This window comes from Cyanistes caeruleus, chromosome 1 (genome assembly GCF_971803275.1).
Source record: "Cyanistes caeruleus chromosome 1, bCyaCae1.hap1.1, whole genome shotgun sequence".
Lineage (NCBI taxonomy): Eukaryota > Metazoa > Chordata > Aves > Passeriformes > Paridae > Cyanistes > Cyanistes caeruleus.
Window position 1 is genome coordinate 100,681,220 of NC_141701.1, and position 22,695 is coordinate 100,703,914.

Below are 22,695 nucleotides of genomic sequence, written 5' to 3' on the forward strand. Positions count from 1 at the left end.
ATTTAGACTTAGATGGCCTGTGTTTCTGTTTTGCTCACTGAGACAAGTGGAAAAATGTACATTTTTCCTGCCATTGGACTTGGACAGAATTTGTTTGTGCAGCTATTTTACGAAACATCCAATACATACAAGCAGAAAGTGTGTCAGTGTTGCCAGCAGAGATGTAAAATATTAGAAACAGCAATGTGCATATAACACTGGGAGTTGTGGGTGTCTTTGTTATGGGTCTAATCCCTGATTAGGCTCTCTCTCTCAGTGTTGGGATGGTTGCTCCACCTCTCTGCTTCAGGTACAGCAATCTATAAAACAAAACTCTTCACAATGTGTCTGCTTAGAGTAAATTTTGTTGATACTTGGATTTGTTGTGTCTGGGGTTCACCCATCTTTCCAATCCTTTTATGGCCTTTGGAAGAGAATTTCACTGTGGTCCTGGGGCTCTACCTCAGTCGGTCATCTTGTAGTTGGGTCTTTTGCCGGGCTGGGGATGGCAACTATGGCTGGCTGTGAAAAAGCTCAGCAAGTTAAGCTTTGCTGGACACCTGCAATTCTGCTCCCTCTGTGAAACATCAACAGAGGTTCCCAGTGGCCAGGCAGCTTTCACTAGGCACAGCACAATTTATTTCAGGAACAAAAAGTGTCAGAGGAGCAGGTATCACAGGCCTTGGCAGATATATTAGTGCAGTGATATCAGTTCTTTGTTCCAATCTGGTTCGCCTTCACCTGACTGCTCTTCGATCCAGTGAGAGTGATTTATCAGGCTGAGTCATTTTCTGCCTTTCTCAGTTCTGTATCTGCACCCCTTCAGCCAGACAAAATCCGGATATGCTGTTTGCAGACCCACCAACTGTGACACGAACACAGTTGGCTTTTGCATCTGATTCACCCCTTTACAAGTAGATACAGTCAACTCTTAAATGCAAGGGTTTCTGAATATTCCCAACACATATGGCTTCTGACATATCTTCCCTTTCACTGCTTCCAAGGTTCGGCTGTCATTTGTGCCACTTCTTTTCCTTAAATATATTTAATATGTGGTAGAGGTGTTTACTATGTGTCAAGGATTCCCATTTTCATGTATTACTTCTCCATAAAATAACAGCCCTTACGAACATTTTTCTAAGTGAATGGCTAGAAAAGAATTTTCCATTGCAACTATTCATGCTGAATATCAGGAGGGGGAAATAATGCAGACAGGGAGTACTGCATCCTCATGCCTTCTCAGTGATTTCTAGGATACTTATGCCTGTGGATACATCTGCCTCTGTGCTGTGCAAGGATGGCCCATATTGCTGTATAGCCCAGACTTACAGTGAACTCAGTAGTGATCACCTCCTAAAATATTTTGGAATAAATCAGTTGGGGATATTGGTGCACCAAATCCCAGATTTTGGCCTCAATCCTGCAAAAGAAGCATATTCGATGCAACACATTCAGACCATTGACTGGATAGAATCAATCATGATTCAAACAGTGGACAGAAAAGGCATAAAATTCTTGGCAGGATAAGGCTTAAAGCAGAAAGATTTGTTTTGGAGAGGTTGTCAAGCCAGCCATGAGGATTTTGAAGGTTCAGCATATGTTTTTCTTGTCTTAGTTTTCTGGTTTAGAACTAAAGCCTTCCCATTCCTTAGTGTTTATAACACATTGCACTGCTTATAACACTGGAATATTCCCATGCTGCCTTCCACAACTACTGTAATGACTGTGTATACATTTAGCTTTTGTAATCTTTCTCATCCGTTGATCTCTCCAGCCCTGAAGGCATTTTTTTTCTTTAGTGGAGATCTTTCACTATGTAATAAGTTTATAACTGAATACCATTTTTCAGATAAAATCAATGCAGATTCTCAAGAGGTTCTTTACACTATGGTGCTTCAGTGTACACATCTGAGTTGTGTTTGGATTTTTTTTTTCTACTGCTTTATCAGATCACAACCTCCAATCTAATTTACTGTTTGCTTTTAGTCTTTCAAAACTTCTCTAAATCCGTTTTTCAAATCCTAAAAATTATCTCCCCCCATTAATGAACATTGTTAAGGTGGAAAAATGTCATCCTTGTTCACATTTCAGATCTTCCATTGTTCCTTTATATTTTGTCTTCACACTGCCTTGGGCCAGCAGCATGTCTTATTTTAAAATTTTCTAGCAGATTGCATGGCTGCACTGGTTTGACCTAATCCTCATTTTCCAAATTGCACTGTAGTCAATGGGGAGGCTTCCATACCTTACATCAGTATGCACTGGGGAAGTCGGGATCATCCTTGTTTGGGTTCCTCCCTCCCATCTTCAGTTCTTTGTGCAAACTGGATGTCATTACTTGTGAATAAGTAGCTCAAATTCAGTGTGGTTAGCTCAAGTGCAAGTGAGGAAGATCCAGATCAACAGTTCATCCAGAGCCTCCTGAAAACCCACAGGCATATCATTGGTAAGATTTAATAGGGCCTCTGTAATGGCTAATCATTTGCAATTTTAGTTGTTGTTTGTGTAGTGAAAAATGAGAATGTTTTCTCCCAGCAGTAATTCGGAGGGTGCTGGAGTGGTAAAGGGTGATAAGCAGCTCTGAAAGTCAGCTAGATGTTCAAAGATGAAAGTGTTTTACTGAAAGTTGAGACTCCTTGGTTCTGGGAGTGGCTGACATGTCATTTGGGTTTAATGCATAATTCTTACTGCTTCATGTTTGAAATCCACCATGCCTGTTTTTCAAATGTACCTGGACAGTTTTATTTACGGCCACCATCTTCTGCCATATGTGACCAAGCTTTGTTCTAACTTTGCCAACTCACTCCCCATTTTATTACAGTTTAACTCTCTTTCTACTTTACTTTTGTCCTTCTCTTGCCATGTCTTTCTCATACTGCTCTTCTCCACACATTGTTCACATTTCTCCCTTCCAATTTTTTTTTTTTTATCTAGGTGGGCAAGGGGCAAATCTTTGTGGTATTAAAATAGAACCATTCATGTGCTTGAAAAAAGCATATGCAAAACTCTTAGATTGAGAATTGAGTTTGCAGCGCCAGTGGAGGTTTGGGCCCTTGTTTTCCAGAACTCTTCTCCCTAAGAAGTTATAGAAGGAGGGATTTTAACTGTAAATTGTAGTATATTAATTGTCTGCAGCAGAAATTGGCAAATGAATTAACAGTGAAGTTCCAGTCCACACTGGAGCTTAATACACAGCAGCTGAAGTCAATGGAAATGTTCCAAACTATTTGTGATTTTTTTTTTAACGTGGCATCTTTGTAAATAAGAAATTGGGATCTGCATCTTCATCATATGTTTCTCATTAATAGTTTCTCTTCTGCAGAATGACAACTGCTCTTTGGAAGAACAGCTTCCAAGGGCTGGGTTTTGCGATGCTAAAGGATTGTGAAAGGGAAGACTTTCATGACCTGATACAAATCACTACAAGCTTCAGTTGTGCATTGCAAAGGCTTCTGTTGTAATTTTGTGGTTTTCATTAAGTGATAGATTGGATGGTAAGAGAATAAACATCAGAAATATGAAGCTTAGTTATGGCTTCCCCCTTCTATTATTATTATGCAAGATAATTTTATTTTGTTGATACTTTATGAAGGGTCTGGAGCACATGTCCTATGAAGAGCATCTGAGGGAGCTGGGGATGTTAGCGTGGCGGAAGCTCAGGGAAGTCATTATCACTCCCTCTAACTCCCTGGAGATTGTAGCCAGGTGGGGCCCAGCCTCTTCTCCCAAGCAACCAGCAGTAGGATTAGAGAACACAGTCTCAAGCTGCTCCAGGGGAGGTTTAGGTTGGACATTAGGAGGAATTTCCTCCTCGACAGGGTGATTAGATATTGGAATGGGCTGCCCAGGGAGCTGGTGGAGTCACTGTCCCTGGAGGTGTTTAAGGAAAGACTGAATGTGGCACTCAGTGCAGTGGTGTGGTTGTCAAGGTGGTGTTAGGGCATGGGTTGGACTCAGTGACCTCAGAGGTCTTTTTCTACCTAATTAATGCTGTGATTTACAAAATCTCTTTCCTGGAGCTTTCCATGATAGTTGCAAAACCGATCAACCAGAGCTCAGCCTCTTTGTACAGAAAATTATTTTTAAAAGCATTTTCCTTGCTATCATTGTATGTCATAATACAGACATACATATTGACCAAAAGCACTTCTAAATTAGCATAGATTTATTTAGCTGAAGACTAGAAATCCTTATGCAATTTCAGAAGAACAGCATTTCCTTTTCAGAAGGGATCAAGACATGAAGTGTAGCTTTTATTTTTGTGCCATAATTGCATTACATCTACAGGAAACCAGTGTTGTAGTATGTAGTATTAAATCAAATTAGTGATGCATAGGAGACTGGAATATTGTATCAAGTTCAGGAACCTATCTGACATTGTATTCCTGTCTCATGTTAATTATTTATTTCTTTGAAAGCAGCACATGTTATTCTAAATTTCATAGCTGTTAGTCTTGGAGAATGTGAAAAGATGGGCTAGTCATATATATCAGCAAAATACTGTACGAGAAGGGGAAGTTTGTTTTCAATTTCTGACTCCTAAGTAAAACCAAACAGACCAGAAGGGTCACTCAGCTATTTGTAATTTAAACTCCATCAGTCCTTCTGAGGAAGATGTATTGACTATCTGGTTGCTTCTCTGTGGGAATTTCAGATAAACTTTCAAATACTGAGATCCTGTCTGTTTAGTGTAGGCTGCTGACGGCACTTGAAGTCCCCATTAGATTATTCACAGATCTTTTTGTGGGGTGGTCTTTATCAACATTTTCCCTAATTTCTCTGAAGAACAGCATGCTTTTTGTCAGTTGGATTCTGTCTTTCATCTGAAAGATAACTTTCTTTGGTGGCCATGCTTCTTTATCTCTCTTAGTGCTTGTGAAGTATATTGGGATGCTCAGCATGGAAGTGACAGCACAGAATATTTTTAGCAGTAAAAGGCTTTGCATGGCAATGTCTGGTTTGGTGAGGAGAAGCAGTCCATCAGATTGCTGCTCGTTCCCAAAGCACTTGCTGTCATTTGCTGCTAGTGTGCCTTGGTCTCTCTGGCTGCTATTTGGATCCGGGCTACTTGGCTCCTGGTCGTGCATCACCTTCCCTGTTTCCTCTAGGGCCCGTGGGAGGTCTGTGGGAGCTGCTGCTCCTGTCCCAGCAAAGTCTTGTAGGTTTGCAGCCACAGCCCCTCTCAAGCAAGAGGCAGCTGGCACTTCTGCATGCCCAAGGGCAGGAGGGCAGAGAGCAATTCCCGCTGGTTCCCCATCTTAGACACCCTCACCATCCCCAGCTCTAGCTCCAGGAGCAACTAACGATGTTCAAAGAGCAGCACATCCCAAATACTCCCCCATTTTAATCCTTAATTATTAAGCTGTCTACTGGCCAGGGAAATGAAGCCACAGACCTGAGAGCAATTGCAAAGTATTTGCTTTTTGGCCAAGCAGGACCAAACCCAAGCTATGCAGAGGAAGCAGATAGCTAGTTTAAAGGTTAATCGCATTTCAAAAATAGCGGGAGGGAGATGCATTACAATGCTTCATTGGGAAAATGTCAGAAGGCATTAGCTGCTGCCTGAAATATATGAAAGGGAACAGCATTAACTCTGCTCTTCATTTTGTGCAGAGGTGAAACAAAGTATTTCACCATTTACCTTTGGGAATTAAGATGCAACATGTTTTAAAGGTCAGTTCCTTTGTTATGGGGATTCTCAATAGAAACAGGAAATAAAATTAGTTTTCCTGTGCACATAATCTTTCTCCTTAGCATAGCATAGCATACCACCTATTCACTTACCTATGGCATGAATGTTGATAAATACATGTACATACATATACATGTGCATACATACGCACGTAGTGCACTAGACAGCATTGTATTTCACATGCACAATTTTCTTTGTCAATGTGCTACATGCATAATGTGTGTGTTCAGGGAATAGCATGCCTGGAATAGTGTTACTTGCCAATTAAAACAGGTCGACCAGGCATATTCATACATTCCAGCCTCCTGATGAGTTTCAATTACTGCTATTTTTAACTTGCCAGAGGATATTTCTTTCTTATCTTTCACCTTCCAAAAATACATACCTTCAAAAACTGAAAGAGCAAGACATCCCTTTTGGACCTGAATGTATTCTTCTAGAGATTAAATTTTTCTGGCTTAAAAATTCCAGTGAACATAAATTTCTACTAAACTAAAAATAATTTGTATTTCTTTGGAATTAGGGACTTATCTCTTTTAAAAGAGACAGACAGGGTTAAAACTAACTGTGAGAGCAACCTACATTTTGGATTTCTAAATCATGACATTTGTAAATATGTCTTGTATACAAATTGTTTTATATGTAAAGGCTTCACTGCTCCTGTTTGGGCGCTCTGCATATTGCAGAGCTCCATAAGCTCATATTAAATTATCCTTTCTGATGTCTAAGCCTGTATTCCATCAGTGGCTACTGTCCATAAACCATGTGCACATAGCTCCACATATGTATCCCTTCCCTGGGGACCTGCTTTTCTCTGGATGCTTCCCACATGCCTGTGTCTCTTGTCTCCATGGCAGGAGGCAGTGTGCAGGTGTTACTCAGCAGGAGCAGCTTGTTCCAGATTTCCTGTGGTCTCACCTGTCAGCTGTAGCCATAGACTGGCTTGCTTGTCCCTCCCTTCCCATGGTCTTCTACCTTGGACATGCAGATAGATAGTGGCCCTTCTTAGCCTAGTTTTCCAGGCTTCCTACACTTTTTCAGCAAAATAGAGGAAAGGGTTTTCTGGAGTCATCCCCACTGGCTCAGCTTGCAATGGGGATGTGATTTAGTTTGGGTATGGGCATATATCAACACCTCTGTCAAATTAGTGGGGTTGTGTGTGGCAGAGTTCACGCTGCCTTTGTGCCAGCTGCAGGAAGCAGCAGCAGCAGCGGAAGTGCCAGCTGGTCCCTACAGATACTGCCTATGAACACGGTATTTTAAAGCTGATTGTGGGATCTCCTGTGCCAGTAAACTCTGGCCTAAAATGCCTGCAGTTTCTAAAGCAAGACCATCCAGTCCAGCTCAGCTGAGCCTCCTTAAACAAGCATGGTATTTTAAAAACAGTGTATCTTGAGGAACAGTAATTACTCATGCATCATCACAACATGACAGGTGTTGGAGCATCTCCAGCAGCTTAAAGGGACTAAATATGACAAATAAACATCACAAGTTATGAAGCCAATGAGCAGCATGCTGGAAACTGATGGATACTCTCTCTGCCCCATCAGCATGAGAGCCAGGGCAGGGTTCCCAGGCTCCAGCTCAGTGCAACATTTCATGCATGCTCACCTTTAAATATAAAGTGTTTTCCCTGCCAAAGCAAAAGGGACAGGTTTAAGTCTTCTCACAAGTATATAGTGTTCCTACTTCCACAGAATGATATACATGTTCCTTGATAATCTATATCCAGGACTGTCCTTTATTAAAGGTGTTCGTAAGTCAACCCGTGCTCTTAGAGTAAGAGCTGTATACTTACCTGCTTTCTTTAGAAATGTATAATTTGAGACTTTTAAAGAAGACATAATCAACTATGAAGTACAAAGCAAGAACAGAAATAATACCAGAGGATTTTGCTAGTGAAGGATTACAGCAGAGATGTACTTCAAAACAGAGCATGAAACACAGCTGGTGAAATAATTCCTGATAATTAGCAAGTCAGCAAAGGGAAAATTTATTGTAGATAGCATTGCTATTTATAATTATCCACTGCAATTGTTAATGACCTCATTAGAAGGGTTTCTGTTGTAATCCCTCAAGAGAGTAACACCAAAGAGTTCAATGTTGGTACACACCTTCCTCCTTCATGACAGCATGACTTTGTAAAGCCAATGGGACAATATTGACACCTTTTTGCTGCTTTCGTCTTTCAGTGAAAGTGAAGTTTCCTTCAATTGAGTCTCCTTTATTAAACTATTGTGAAAGTCTTTGGGTTTCTCAGCTTTGTTTGTTGGGCTACCTCTTCTGTTTTGCAGTTGGTCACACCATCCCTGTGTCCTCAGGTGCAGTGTCCCTTGTTATATGGTGTTGTCTTCATTTTCTTCTTGAAACAAAGCCCATTCTTCACAGTATTTACAACTGAAGTATTTTAATGTCAGATTGAGTGATTCACATTTTTTTCTCACTTTTAACTCAACTAATAATTAACATAATTGTCTTCAGAACTGAGTCTCAGCACCCGCCCAGGATTTCTCCTGTAGCAAGTAAGGCTGAGTTGATTAAAGCACATTTGTACAAATCTTTGTTAAAATTAAAACTGGTGTTATCGCTGGAAGGAAAAGCCCAGGAGGTTTCTGGCTGGTCTCTGCAGGTAGAGACTGTGGCTTTGGCTTTGTCAAAGCACAGATATGAATTCCATTTCATCCCACTGAAGCTGGAGCAATGAGCCCATGGCCTAGCCCATCATGGGTTGCTGCTTCAGCTGCCTTGGCTGAATTTTTAAATTATATAAATGAATGATAAATCTGATTTCTCAACGTGTCATGCCAAGCTCTCTAGTAACTCTAAGATGTTCTGTCAAGCCAAAGGTGTATTTTTAGCCTGACTCTCTGCTGTGCATGTTGTCATAACAGGCACTTACTGAGACCTATCTTCTTTGTTTATAGATGAGGTCTTGTCAGAAAACTTTCTGGACTACAAGAACCGTGGTGTCAATGGCTCTCACCGTGGTCAAATTATCTGGAAGATTGATGCGAGCTCTTACTTTGTGGAGCGTAAGTATTTTCCCAATTCTGCTATTATTTAATTCAAACACTTCAGAACAATAATTCAGCTGTTACTGGTTTTTTTTTATGATGTTCTTATGCCCAAAATATCCCTTAGGAAAGGCCAAAAATGTTATCAAAATTGCTGAATATGTTGACAGAAACTGAAACACTTGGTGGAATATTAACCCAAATTTCTGCAAACCAATTTTGTGGTCATTGACTTAATTACTTTTTTTTTTTTTAAATACAGTTATGAATATGTGTTTGACTCAATTTGCTGTTATTTGGACTATACCGTTAGTAATGAGCTGCATTAACTTTAATGTGGTTTTAAGGGAAACAGGAAGCCAGGGGCATAATATCATTCCAGGAAGAATCCCATTGGCTTTTAACTGGAAAACTTCATGGTGCATCTGGCTTCTAACAGATTCAGGTGAAGTTGAAAGGGTCGAGTTCTGATTATCATCTACACTAATAAAAGTGTAACTATATGCACTTGCAGCAAGGTACATTGGTTTCAATTTAATTGTTCCTTATTACATTAATATTTTACCCAGGGCATTTGATGCAATGCAGTATAAATCTTTTCCATTCTCTTGGCAGTGAAAATACAGAAACTGGATTTGCTTCTGCAAAGTACTAAGTTCCTTATACAGCAAGTTAATATTTCCAGCCCTGACTGTCCCATCTCCCTGACCATTCAAATCCTTCCTGTTTTCAAAGATTTATCATGTGTTAGTGTAAATGCAGTTATGATCATCTTTGGATAGAAATAGGGCACTCAAAATACTGGACTGAAATCTATAGCAGAACATCTGTGGTGAAAGAGCCACATATATCCTTAAGGAGGAGTTAAGCATGGAAGCACGGAAGAAGAGTAGCATGAAGCAATTTCAGTTTTACAACTGAACTGCATATTTCCAATGATCTGCCTTAGCCTCCTGAACAAAATTCAGAAGTTTGGTAAAAACATTTATAAATTGCTTGACAACTGTATCTGTCTAAGACTGTCTATATTTGAGAGCAGTCAAAAGAATCTTTGATATAACCTATATTTTAAAGGGTTCGTAAAGGACATGAGTTATGCTTGTCCAATCTATGACTTTGATCTTAAATATCATATAATTGCAACAGCAAACATGCAAACATTTTACAGATGCTTAGTCTGAGAAGCAAGTTCTCTTTTTGCAGTATGAAGTATTACTGATGATGTGTAATTCCTAGTGTTAAACTGAGAATGTTGTTCTAAAGAATTTAGGGATCTGCTGAAATGCCTACAGGACGTACAGGATGTTTGTGTCCATGTTTTGAAAAATACATGGATGTGAAACCACTTAACATATAAGAACATTGGGTTTTTTCAGTTATCCTGGAAATTCAGAAATTCATTACAGGATCTAACCTTTAAAGCAGGTTCTACTTTGCAGAGGCTTTGAGCCATGGTTACAAATTCATGAGACTGATCATTCTTTCTTTTAGCAGTTAAAGAACTGTGGGAAGAGGGTAAAAATTCCCAGACTGGGTTTTTGTAGAGACTTTCGTACCTTGGATTATTGAGAAAGGACAGAAGTGTGATGAGACTGCTGGTAGCTTCCTTGGCTAATCCATAATAAAAACAAAAAGGCAACATGAGAAATGCTTAGGAGAAAGCCTCTTGAGGTGGGCCACTTTTCATTAAAGGCTCAAATGCACAATGAATTATGTCAGCTTAATAGGTTGCCCCCCATTAGCTAAGACACAGTAGCTATTGTTAATTGATTGCCTGTACATTCTTCACTTGCCCTACTGTAGGAAAATACAAATTAGCATAACCATCCTTCATTCATGCTTGGAACTAAGTTGTACTACACCATAGTTGGGCAGCCCATGCTTGATGAGTTGCTGCCTCTTGGTAATTTGTTATACTGCTACCAATAGGTTGTAAATGTCAGCCCTGAGATTTTTGTACCGGTGTGCTCATCCAGGACAAATCACTGCCCTGTCCAAAATTAAAATAGGAGAAAATGAAGTAGGCAGTAGTAAATAACAGCACATGCAGATACTCTGAGGGCCACTTGACTAATCAAGTGGGAAGTTAAAGCAGTGAAAAATGTTGATGTATGCTGGGTTTATATATCTAAAGGCATATTTGAGGATTCCTGCCCATTGCTGAGACTTACATATGAAAGCACACAGCTTTGCAATTGATTAAATGTTATGTTAAAAACTGCAGTGTCTGAAAACCTTGTGTATTTTCTATCCAAAGAGGATGGTGTAAACCATTTTCCTTCAGACTTTTATTTTTTTGGACAGAGATCATATCTCCCTTTTATGTTGCATAGCATAACATTTGCAGGGATCAGAGAGAAGCTGGTTATCAAAATAAAACTCAACTAAGAAACGTAGCTAAGGTGTGGTAATTTATTTTCAAGGTATCCATATTGTTTCCCCATACACTGTTATAATCCCCTTAATTTACTATTGATTGGAGGCTTCCTGACTGTAGCATTAATTTCCAATAAAACTGAGTGGCTCGCTTACAAAGGCAGCTCTTAATTTCTGCTTTTGCTTTTCCTATAACTATTCATGCTTTGGTATCTTTTTACCACATGAGTCAATATTGACTATCAATTACATATTGCTTCAGAAAATGTTATGGTAAAAATTTCATTATTTGTCCTGGAGCTATGATAAAGGGGAGATCAGTATGTGGCTAAATAAAGAATCAGCCTTACATAGAGAAATTAATTTTCTCAAAAATTTCAGGCAGCCCATGTAAATTGGTTTGTACCCTGGCCTTGAAATATTAAAGGTTAAATGTTTTTGGTGGTGCTATTGTATGAGGCTCATTACTGGGGAACCGTGGGAATCATCCTGGCCAGCCTCAGAAGCCAAAGTTTTTCTGTTGCCAACAGTTGGACTCCAGGACTTCCCACAGCTTGTTTTTGTACCACATTTAAGGAAATTACCCTTATGCTGTGACCAGCCAGCCATCTGACATAAACAGCTTAAAAATACATCTTTGAGCCTTTTTTTATTAAAGAGCTTTGTGGGGCAACTTGAAAAATCAGAGATATTAAAGACTAGCTGATTTGCAAAGTGCAATTCCTATTAATATGAAAAAAAGAAGCATTAGAAATGAGATCAAGTAAATAGAGATTTATTACTCATTTCTATATTTTGACTGTGGAGGCATATATAATATATTTAGGAACATTTCATTCAAATCCTTTCTTTCCTACAATATTTGGGAAATTAACAAGCAAATGAAATATGATGCTCTAATTATGTAACCTGTAGTCATTATACATAAACCCATTCTTTAGGTACTTAACAGATTGCTGGCACCTTATCACTTTAAATATTAACTTGCAAGCAATGGGCAGGGACCTGGAATAGGAATGAGTGAAGGGAAAAGCCTCTGAAAGTTATTTTCTTCATGGCGACAGATTATCACAATGAAACCTATCAAACACAGTTGTAATGATAATTGCTGGCCAAATCTACCAACCTACAGGATCGCACTACAGAGAAATTATGCACATGGGTAGAAGAAACTAGTAATACATTGTGAGAGATTTGTTAAAGTGCACCAGGAGTGGAGAGCACAAAGGAAGATGTGGAAAGAAATTTCAACCATTTTCTGCCTTAATTGCACTTCTTTTATAAAACTGAAATTCTGCAATTTCAGAAGCTGCTCTGTTGTTAAGCTATACTTTCATGCTATTCTCAGTGGATTGCCAGTCAGAATCTTTAAGGGTTCTTTTTTTCAGGTATATTTAAAAACTCACCAGTTAAGAAAATGCTTACTGGGAGTTCAATGAGAAAGCAAAATTGTTTGCTCTTTTTGGAACATGCTTCTATGCTTTGGGAGTATTTGGGCAAAATATGTGTTGCTTTTGAATTTTCTGATAGCCTGATTTAAGACCATCTACAAAGCCCTGTCAGTTTTCAAAACATAATTTCTTAACATGCACCTGTGCAGCAGTTTCAGATACCACAGATGTTTAAAGTTTGCATTTGTTTTAGTGATCTACTTTTTCACTTTGAAAAGGACCAATACCTTTCCCAGAGAAGGAAATACCTTTCCACTTTGCATGTCACAAACTTGTGACACAATGCTGCCAGATAGATATGGAATTGGTACGTGCCAGAGAGGGAATTGCTTCCAAAAGCCAGCAGAGCAGAACTCATCTCCTATTAATACTCAACAAACAAAAAACCCTAACAGCTGCAGAGGCAATGTTGTACTACAGCCAGTTTTGCATTTCTGCAGAAGTCTGTCAATTTGTGATTTTCAGACAGTCAGTTGCTGGTCCCCACACTACCCGCCCCATGCTTTGCATGGCAGTGCCCAAAGAACTTACAAGGACTTCACTTGCACAAAGCTAAGATTGAAGTGAGAGTTTTGATAGGTTGGTGACAGGAGTTTCAGAAAGCTTTGAATAAGAAATACTGCCTGATTTTTGGCATGGATGTCAGAGCAAGTCTTTCTTCACTAAGTCCTAGCTCCGTGTCACAGAGACCACAGCTTGCATGGACTCTTCCCAGCCATTTGAACAAGCACAGACATTATATTAATGCTTCAGAGGCTGGACATCAATTCCCAATGAAGTGGTCAAGAAGATGCAGTGACATTTAACTGAAGTTTTAGTTCAAGTCTGGAGGAATCTAACTGTAGGTGCCAGATTTTGAAATCATGGGTTCACATATGTGTTCATTTTGGTCTTCCAGCAATATCCTCAGCCACATTGTATTTGCTTTAAATTCAGAACTCCTGCATATGTAATGTGTTTTGTGCTTCACCTTTGCTATCACTCAGTATACCATTGAGCCTATCAGACACTTGAGGAAATGAAGAGAAATTCCTGAAGTGCAGTAGTGCAGCTAGTAGCCATCTTTTTCCCATTTAACCTAGTGTTTGATAAATGTGATTCCTATTGTTTTGTTTCTTTGAACTTTGCATGTGCAGTATTCTGCACAATGGGTGCTGAAGTCACATGATTTATTAAAATGGATCACTATAACCTAGATAGTGTTATTTTGTCATTGATAATCTTTCTACTATTGACAGTAAAAGATTACAGTGTCACCTCCAACTCACAAATCAGTTAGTCTTTGCCATTGTTAAATGCTTCTGGAAAGTTTTTTCAGATAATGCTGTCTAGGGATTTGGCAGAATTGCACTGGAAGACAGATCTCTCTTTGCTCCACTGCACCCTATTCTCTCCCTTTGGATGTTTCATTGGGTGTGTTTCTGAAGTTGCAGCAAGCCAAGTGAGATGCCACTGAATTCTGTAAGAATTGCTTGCTTGCATGCAGCCCATGTGCCATCAACTCCAGAACCCTTTGTGGACCACCACATACAGATTGCCTGGTGCAGGCTTTGGCCCATGTGGTTTTATTTTTGTGGAAAACCAGAATATGAATGCAAAGGAATTGTTAAGCAGCTGGAATTGGAAGGGTATCAGCACAGGCATCAAAAGGTCATATTTATTTCAAGAGACTATTAAGGTACTGAGCTTTGTTTCAGTTTTCTTAATAAATAAATCATAATATAAAAGTACTGCACTCAGTAGATCTGTGTTGATAATTTACCATTTCTACTTCTGGAGAATTTTACAGTTGTGGGATTTTTTTGGTAATCCTGTTAAAGAATACCATGAAAATAATGGATCAAAACAGAACTGGAAGCATAAGTATTAAAGATATTTTTTTTTCTCAGTTTATAGAGGCAGAGAGTTTGTTTTTAGAAAAGCTCTTATATATCTCTCTGCAGCAGTGAAGCATCTCAAGGGCTCTTCTTAGAAGTCCAGAGGGACACAGAAAAATCTCAGTATAAAGGGAGATAAATCCCTTTACCTAATTCAGAAACTTGTTTGTAACCCTGCTATCTTATTGCTTGATTTCAGGCAGCCACTTTGTTTCTTATGCCTTCTGGTAGTTACGGCAATATTTATTCAACTCATACAACAGTGTTTGAATAGTTTTATTAGTCAGACAAAACTTTACTTCAGGCAGAATTATATCTGTGGTGTAGTGCTATAGTAACTCCTCCTGCTTCTGAAATAGTGCACGTGTGATGCAGAAAACCTTTTGATACTTGTTTTCTCTCGTTACCTAGCCAGTAAATCTAGACCTGTTGTTACCTTACTCCTGGTCCAAGGTTTCCTGCTGTAGGGAGTGCCAGATGTCAAGAACATCATCTATACCCAGAACAGACTTTCTCTGATAATGGAAGGGCTGAATTCAGCCAGGATGAATTATGGTCTCCTTGCAGGGTTCAAACCTTCTGCCCAGCAGAAACATATATCTGCAAGGTCTTTGATATTGGTAATAGGATTCTGAGAGCCTCAGACAAATAGTGTTTTATATTTTCAAGCTCTTCTCTAACCCTTTCAATACTTCAGATGTTCACTTTACCCAATCAGTAGCAGGTATAATTTCCTCCCATATCTCAGTGCTAATAACTTTTTACAATTAAAAACAAAGCAAAACAGAAAATCACTACCAACCTCAAAATAGATAGATTTGCTGTAATTGTTTACTTAATTAAATTTCCATAAGGATGTTTCTTTCTGTCTTTCCCCTTTCATTAAATTATCTATGTTAATTTCATTACGCATTCTCTCATTAAATGTTGTCCTGCCTGTGGATGTTTTTCCAAGTCTCCTTTACCAAAAACACTCACAGCTACAGTGAGACTTCTAAGAGTAGACAGCAGTGTTTATTCTAAACCCTTCCTTTTCCCTGGCAGCAGAGCTTGTGTGCCTGGCAGGTACTTGGTCACTTCTGAAGTGACAGGAAGCAGAGATGTGGGGAAGTGACTTGTTTACTCACCTGGGGTGAGCTGTCATAGCTCACTTGTAGCTCTAGACTCACTCCTGAGAGTTAAGAGCTACAGATCTGTTTGCTTCTCACTCTGGGGCCATTTTAAGGCAGCTTTCCATGATTAGGCTACATGTAGTGGTAATCTCACTTCGTGTTAGTGGCCCTTTCACACTGTAAGAAAGATGTTCATACCATTGTTCAATGATCTTGGGTTGTCTGGTCAGAGCAGGTTGCTCTAGATCCTGCCTGTCTGATGTAAATGTGCCTTGGTCCCCAAATCTCAAAATACAAAGTTGTAGTTAATTTTCAAATATGATCTTTCTCTATGCTTCTCAGTTTTGCTTTTTTTCCTGACCCATTTCTTTTTCATGTCTGGGATACTTTACAAGTTCAACGATGATTTCCTTTCATTGGGAGATCCAAAGAGGATATATTTTAAAAAAAAACTAAAAATGGCATATTTTCAGGAGAAAATAATTTACACCATAAGTAATATTGATTTTGATTGTAAACTACATTGCTGCAATGTTCCCAACATGAGGTGTAGCTGGGGTTAGAAATAAGATGAGCAATGCATGTATATCAGAACTTGAGCTGTGAATGTGGTTGCTGGAATTTGCAAATAGTTCCCTCAGACACAGACATCTGGATGGCAGAAGTACAAAACCAGCAAACTAGAGAGTGCAAACACAAGGGTGAAAAAGGACTCAGAATAAATGTGCAGTGTTTTTGATGTAGATGAATACAAGAGAGTTTTCACAGGAAGCTCCTAGGCAAGAGCTCTAAGCTTCTGAGGGTCCCACTCAGCAGGCAGATTCTGGGAGGAAAAGCAGCTTTTGGTGCAGCCCACATCTCTTGGACATCTCTCTCTCCTGTCTCTGGCTGAAAAAAATCAATCTACAAACAGAAAAGTTTCTTAACACTTCCATTGTCTAACACAGTTATTATAGGTGTGTGAATGCAGTTCTACTTCTCTTTTCTACCCCATTAAAGTAAACCTACATTTGGAACACTTCAAGGTCTATCATGGGCTTGTAGAGATTTCAGTCTTGGTTTGTCTTCCTACTGACTTGCTGTTTATGCAAGCTGCTGAGCAATACTTCCTGAAGGTAAAATATCACTTCATAATCTGGTGACCCTGGCTTGCTCCAGGGATACCTGGAAAACCTGGCATGTGAATAATCTCCGCAGATTTCCAGGCAACACTTGGACAGCAGATTTGCCAAAAGTGATATGCCTACTGTGAATTAATTAGTCTTCCTGCTTGATTGCTAGACAAGATCAAGAGGCAAAATCATATATTTAAAAAAGATACAAATGCATTAGTAAGATTTTATTTTACAAAAAGAAATTCTCTTTGGCTCCTGAGGTGTATTAACTAACATTTATTTATGATAAAGGTGTTCACCTGAGGTGAAATAAGCCAACCATGGTCACTTAGAGAACACTAAGAAAAATATTTTCTCTCTTTGGTTCGTCACTGTGATATCTTATGGTCATGGGGAGAGACAAAACTCTTTCCTTCCCTCCACTTGCTAGGATTTCTTGATTTACATATAAGTGGTGTTTGTAATTAGAATGCATCTGGATTCGGGCTTTCAGATGTTTTCCTGTTTACAGGATATTACGGTAAGCTTTATTAGCTTCCTGTGAGGAGTCCTAAATCTTCATGGCTAATATAGACACCATTTTCTTTTCCCTCTGTGAGCAGCATGAAGTCTTATGCATGGCACATCACAAAAATGAGTAATACATTTTGATACCAGTATACTTTGATTTTATCCTTGATTTTCTTCTTTTCCCTGTCTCCTCCTTATATTTTGGAGAACTCACTATATACCTGTTTCGTATTAAGGTGAAAATGTAAAAGAAAAGGTATTTAGTGATAAGTTGGATTTTAGGGGCTCAGTTCAGGGACAGCCACAACAGAGTCAGCTGTGATGCTTAAGATGGTGTTACCTCAGTTAGTTGTCTGTGTTGGCACTCAATCAGAGGTCATTTCTCACTACCACACCATTTTTGGAGTGGCTGATTTGTAATCAGTTTTAATTACTGGATTGTTTACTCCAAGCCTGGTAGCTCAGATCATCTCTGTGTGCTGTTCCTAAAGGTCCTGGGATGTTACTAGACAAACATTTGGGGCTGAATCAGCTGAGATTAGACAGAAACTTAAAATATGTGGGGCACAGTTGTGAGAAAGCCTCTGACTTTGGTTTTGTTTATGACGTTCTGGTGCAGAGGGAATTTTTATGTGGGTTCGTGCTGCTTTTCCATTCAAATTTTTCTTTAACGTTTGAGGTAAAGAAAATGAAACTTAGCCAGGAGGCATCTCAGCTGCAAGTACGTTGATTTCCTTTACCAAAGAGTAGGAGGCAATGGAGCAGATCAACAAAATTTCACATGATTTCTACCTCAGAAATGTAGAGGGTTCACAGGCAGAGTCAAATCATACTAAAATCTTAGTTGAAAGCCTCGCCCTGGAAACTCATGCCAGTTTTCAACTGTGTTGCAAAAGATGGTCCTTTTTTAAAAATGCTGACAAGACTGTCCATACTGTTTGTTAAGTTCCCCTTGTACTCACTCAGTAGCAGAGCAAAGCTCTTTTGTCCCTTGTGGGCTGTCCTGTGCACGTCACACAACACCGTCAGGTGGTGACTGTGTCTGGGGAAGGCACAGGGATTAAACCAGGTGTTGGTTTGTGCAATGTGTCTTTCAGCAGGTATAAGCAGCCTTCCAGAAGGGGCTTCCAGATGTTACCTAGAACATCTCTTTCAAAAGATCCCATCTCTAGTTGTATCAGAAACACTTAGCAGTGTTCAGAACAGTGAAAACTGTGACAATGCACAAATGTAATAATGTACACCCATGTATTTCAGTGGGATTCAAGATAATTCACATTATATTGCAACTAGAACAGGCTTAAGAAAGACACAGAGTAAACAGAGCAGGCACTTGGTCTTGCTGAGCAGCTCAGTAGACATCAGGATTTAAACTTCTCCAGAATTCAGAGGCTGAAATCCTGTCCTGCTGCAAAAGAACTAGCTGTTAATTTAAACAGGATAAGGATTTCAGCCAGAAGTGTCAGAATTTGCCATTTAAATTATTAACTCTTTCCCCAGTATATATTTATAGGAAAGCATGAAAAATTAATATAGTTCCCTTTTTCTCTTTGCATTTTTACAAGAAGAAAAAGTAACTAAATAAATTGCTACTGGGATGAATTTTTATGGTAGTTTAAGGCCAGCACATGGGTGTCTTCTAACTGAGGTATGAAACCATGAAAACTGGGTTAATAATGAACCCCCTGACACAGCCTTAACAGTAGCACTGCTAGCAGGCACCTCTGTAATTGTCTTCTCTATGAAGTGTGCTGAGCTTCTACAACAAATTTAAAATCTCATATTGTGCTTTCTTCTGTTAGAGAATGACTCAGTGAAAGCCTTTTATATATATATAATATGTACAGAGATAAAAGTTTCTGCCTTTGAACTAGCCCATCTACATTTTATTCAGCTTGGAAAATAGAATTCGGTTTTGCTTTAGCAGATCTGTTTCTTTTTCTAAATTTCATAAATTTGTTGCATTTGAGATGCAGTGAAATGCCAAACAATACTTCTGTGACATGCAGAAATTATTATTTTAGCTGTCCTATGCATGATATGTGCTGTGGAATATAAATCCAGTTGATAGTGTATTTAGCAGATCTTACCTGGATATTTTCAAGCAGAAAGATTGCAGGAGTTTTAGAAATATGTTTGAGAAGGGCAGCAGGACTGACTGACATGTGGATGTGCAAGGAACAGATTACAGCTGAGATGTCTGTTTCTTTTGGAAGGAAAATGAGAAGATGTAGGTGTGGTCTCTGTCCACTGAGATCCCACTGAGTGGGAGTTTTACTGTTGGCTTTAACAAGATGAATCAGACTTTTGACAGCTAGTGAGGAAGAGGGATGCAGTCTAGATGCTGGGAAATATTTAAAAGGATAAAAATTTGTAAGCAGTTTTTGTCAAGCAGTGAACTAAAAGTTACTTAGTCCTTCAAAACACTTTAATTTTAGAAACCACGTCTTGTCAAGACTGACATAAATACTCCTGCATGCTGGCAGCTGACTCAAAGTAGCATCTGCCAGCCTTCTCTTAGGTCATGACTGTCAATTTATGGTAGGTATATTCTCCAAGCCAGCAGAGAGGTTGAAAAATGAACCATCAAAACTGTGAAACAACAATACTGAAAATACCTCTGCCTCTTTTGGAATCTTAGGAGGGCACTCAGCAGCTGGAACTGCAGCACTATACAGATGGACAATGTATATGCACATATGTATGCTTCCTTTGTCAGACCAAATTGATGTGGTGAAAATTTATACTTTATGCTGGTCTTTTGCTTGGAGGTAAATTTGTTCAGCTTCAGAGCCTGCTTGAGACTTCAGATTTGGAATATAAGTATGCTTGTAAAGGATTCTAATTGGAAACAAAGAGGCTGAGTATTTTGTGTGCCTGAACTAGGATGGACCCATGAGTTTATATGAGCTGATGTCAGTTCACAGCAAGTGAGAGTTTAAATGTTTGGTTTTCAGACTCGAAATTCCCAGAGGTATCAGGGGAAAAAAAATAAACCTACAGGACAATCTATTGCAAACCCATCCTGGAACTGTTATGTCTCCTTTTAAAAATTAAAAACTCAAACCAGAGGGACAGTTTGTTCCTATCCTGTGGTCTCAAAACTTCATTCTTGGCTCTGCTTAATACCTTTTCTTTTTCTGCTGTCAATACTGCCAACAAAAGACATGTTTGCTGGTGATAATTAGTAAGAAAAATACTTGCATTTACAATACATTTTTTGTAGATTCTGTTTTGACCTGGTGAGTGAACTAAAACATGTTACCTGCAAGTACTTTGTATGACCTTCTTGGCATTGTGAGTTGTGTTTTAAAACAGACAAACTACAGAATCATGGATAGGATGTGGCCTGGCTGTTTTTTTTGAACATCTTGACAAATGAGATTGGTTTCAAGAGGCAGTTACAGCTACACTTCCCCTGATGGTGGTGAAACCCCACCAGAAGGTGTAAAGGAGCTCTTTGGTTACTTCAGCTGCAGTACATTAGGTAGAGAGTGCAGACCAAGCTTGTGTAGCAGTGCATCTGTTATTGTTATTGCATGAGATGTCCATGACCATTTGGTCTCCTTCCATAGTAGTTTTTTCCCTCTGTATGTTGGCTATAAACACCTACAGCCAGCCAGTTAGACCAGTAACTTTCAGTCTCACTTTCCATTCCATCCTTTTTCCTTTGTCATTACTGGGCGAGGTGCCTAATGCAGTCCAAATGCCTCGATCTCACAGTGGGATTTGTAACACCAGGAGTGATAGGGTTACAGCCCAGGAGATTTTAAACAACAGACCTTTTGGAGACTTAAGGGAAAATAAGTTTAAGGTAGATTCGAACAAACAAATACTTTAAAAGAAACTGGGAATGTAATTTTCAATTTTATTGTGACCTGGCTGATTAAAGCTTAAGTAATAAGTAGAGTTAATCCTGTGATGACCCGCTTAATCCAGTGCAATCCGGTAAGATCAGTAGAGAAGTGTGTACGTAGAGCCTCACCTCCAGAGAGGCAGACTGACCACCTGCATCATATCCCTGTTGGGAATTTATCTGTCATTGAGCTGCTAATAGGTGTTAATAATATACTTGCTAGGGCCCCCACCGAATGTGGCCATGAGCACTGCTTTGTAGCAGAGAATACTATTCTCCTGTACCTGTGGAACTGCCATGTTGTTATGAAAACTGGCATATGGAAAGACTAGCAAAAAAGTGAAGTGCAGAGTCAGAGGGAGTGCAGCAGCCACCAGGCACACACCTTCAGAGGACAGACAGGCTGGCATCTGTGTAGGGCCTTGTGATCAGTAGGAGCTAACAATGATTTGGAAACCATTTTTTTTGCAGTCTCCCAATTTGCCAGAGACTAAACCTTCCTAGTATGCAGTATCTTGTCTGTGATACTTAGGATTCTTTGTCCCCTTATTTGTTGAAATTTCCATTCCTTTTTACTCCAGCAAATGTTAGAAGATAGTCATTTTTTGACCTGCATAAATGCAGCATCTATTTCATAGTAACTTGTCCCCTACAGTTCCCTATTTTTATTGCACTTGTAAACGAATGTACTCATCCAGTGTGCTCAGCATTAGATTCACTGGTCTTTTTACAGTCACAGTATTTTATCTTGCCCTTCAACCTACTGTAAACCATTTGTAGCCTCTTCTTTTTACCAGTATCAAGTGAGATACTTTTGGAATTGCTGGACTTTAAAACATCATGTTTCATTTTGTAACTACAGTTTTCTTCCCTAAGTGTTAGTTTGTAAATAAATGGTGAACAGGTGTTGGTATCCTAGAAAAGAAAAAAAAAAAATTATGTTGAAATAGGAGATTGCAGAGGAAGCTCTAAATTGTGAAGTAATAATAGGTATAATACCTCTTTCCTAGCAGCCTTTTGATCTTTTCCTTCTTGATCATTTGTGTTTTGTCTTATAAGTTCCCAGGAACATTAACAATAGGCACCGTAGTAGTGGCACCTAATCAAAAAGTCCTTGTGAAAAGGAGTTTTCTGAATGGGTGAGCATCCACACATGAGTCCTCTCAAGCAGTGGTACATGGGAGAGGAACTCTGGTGGCACTATTTTAAAGAAGTAAGGCCAGGTTTTTATCCATCATTCCTAGATGCAGCACAGCTTTTGCAAAAGCATCACAATGACTTGTTTTCACCAACCAGTGTCATGGCTCACTAGGCTCTGTGAGAACCAAAGGATGTGACCATTCTTTCACTACCAATGTTTTTTCTGCAAATGGAAGGAAGATAGGCCCTGTTGTTGTAAAGCAAAGCATTTTTAAGGAGAATACCATACCCATACCTCAGCTGGCACAAAGCTTTTATTCAAGGCTCAGGGTTCTGAGTGGGTGAACTCAATTAATTATAAATAGTTCAGCTTTGTAAACAGGAGAACGACTCTGTGTTGTGAAGATACAGAAGTCTCTTTTCTTTATGTTTAATGTTTAATTAATGCTTACAAGACCTACACAGGTAAGTCTTTGGTGTACTAAGAAAAAAACCTCAAAGCACACTGTTTTTCAGAACAACTGAACTTTGGGAAATTTTGGTCAGTGGGCAATTACAGTGCAGGGCTGTTAA

The 22,695-nt window shown here is 39.2% G+C and overlaps 1 protein-coding gene across 30 annotated transcripts in view; it reads left to right on the top strand.

The window, feature by feature from the left end:
* Window positions 1-22,695, top strand: part of HECW1 (HECT, C2 and WW domain containing E3 ubiquitin protein ligase 1) — a 319,771-nt gene that overhangs the window by 166,101 nt on the left and 130,975 nt on the right. For all 30 annotated transcript variants that reach the window (XM_086845056.1, XM_086845137.1, XM_086845031.1 and 27 more), the window contains one exon: window positions 8,596-8,703. In XM_086845056.1, the coding sequence (XP_086701182.1) occupies window positions 8,596-8,703 (108 nt within the window). The remainder of the gene's footprint in view (window positions 1-8,595; window positions 8,704-22,695) is intronic.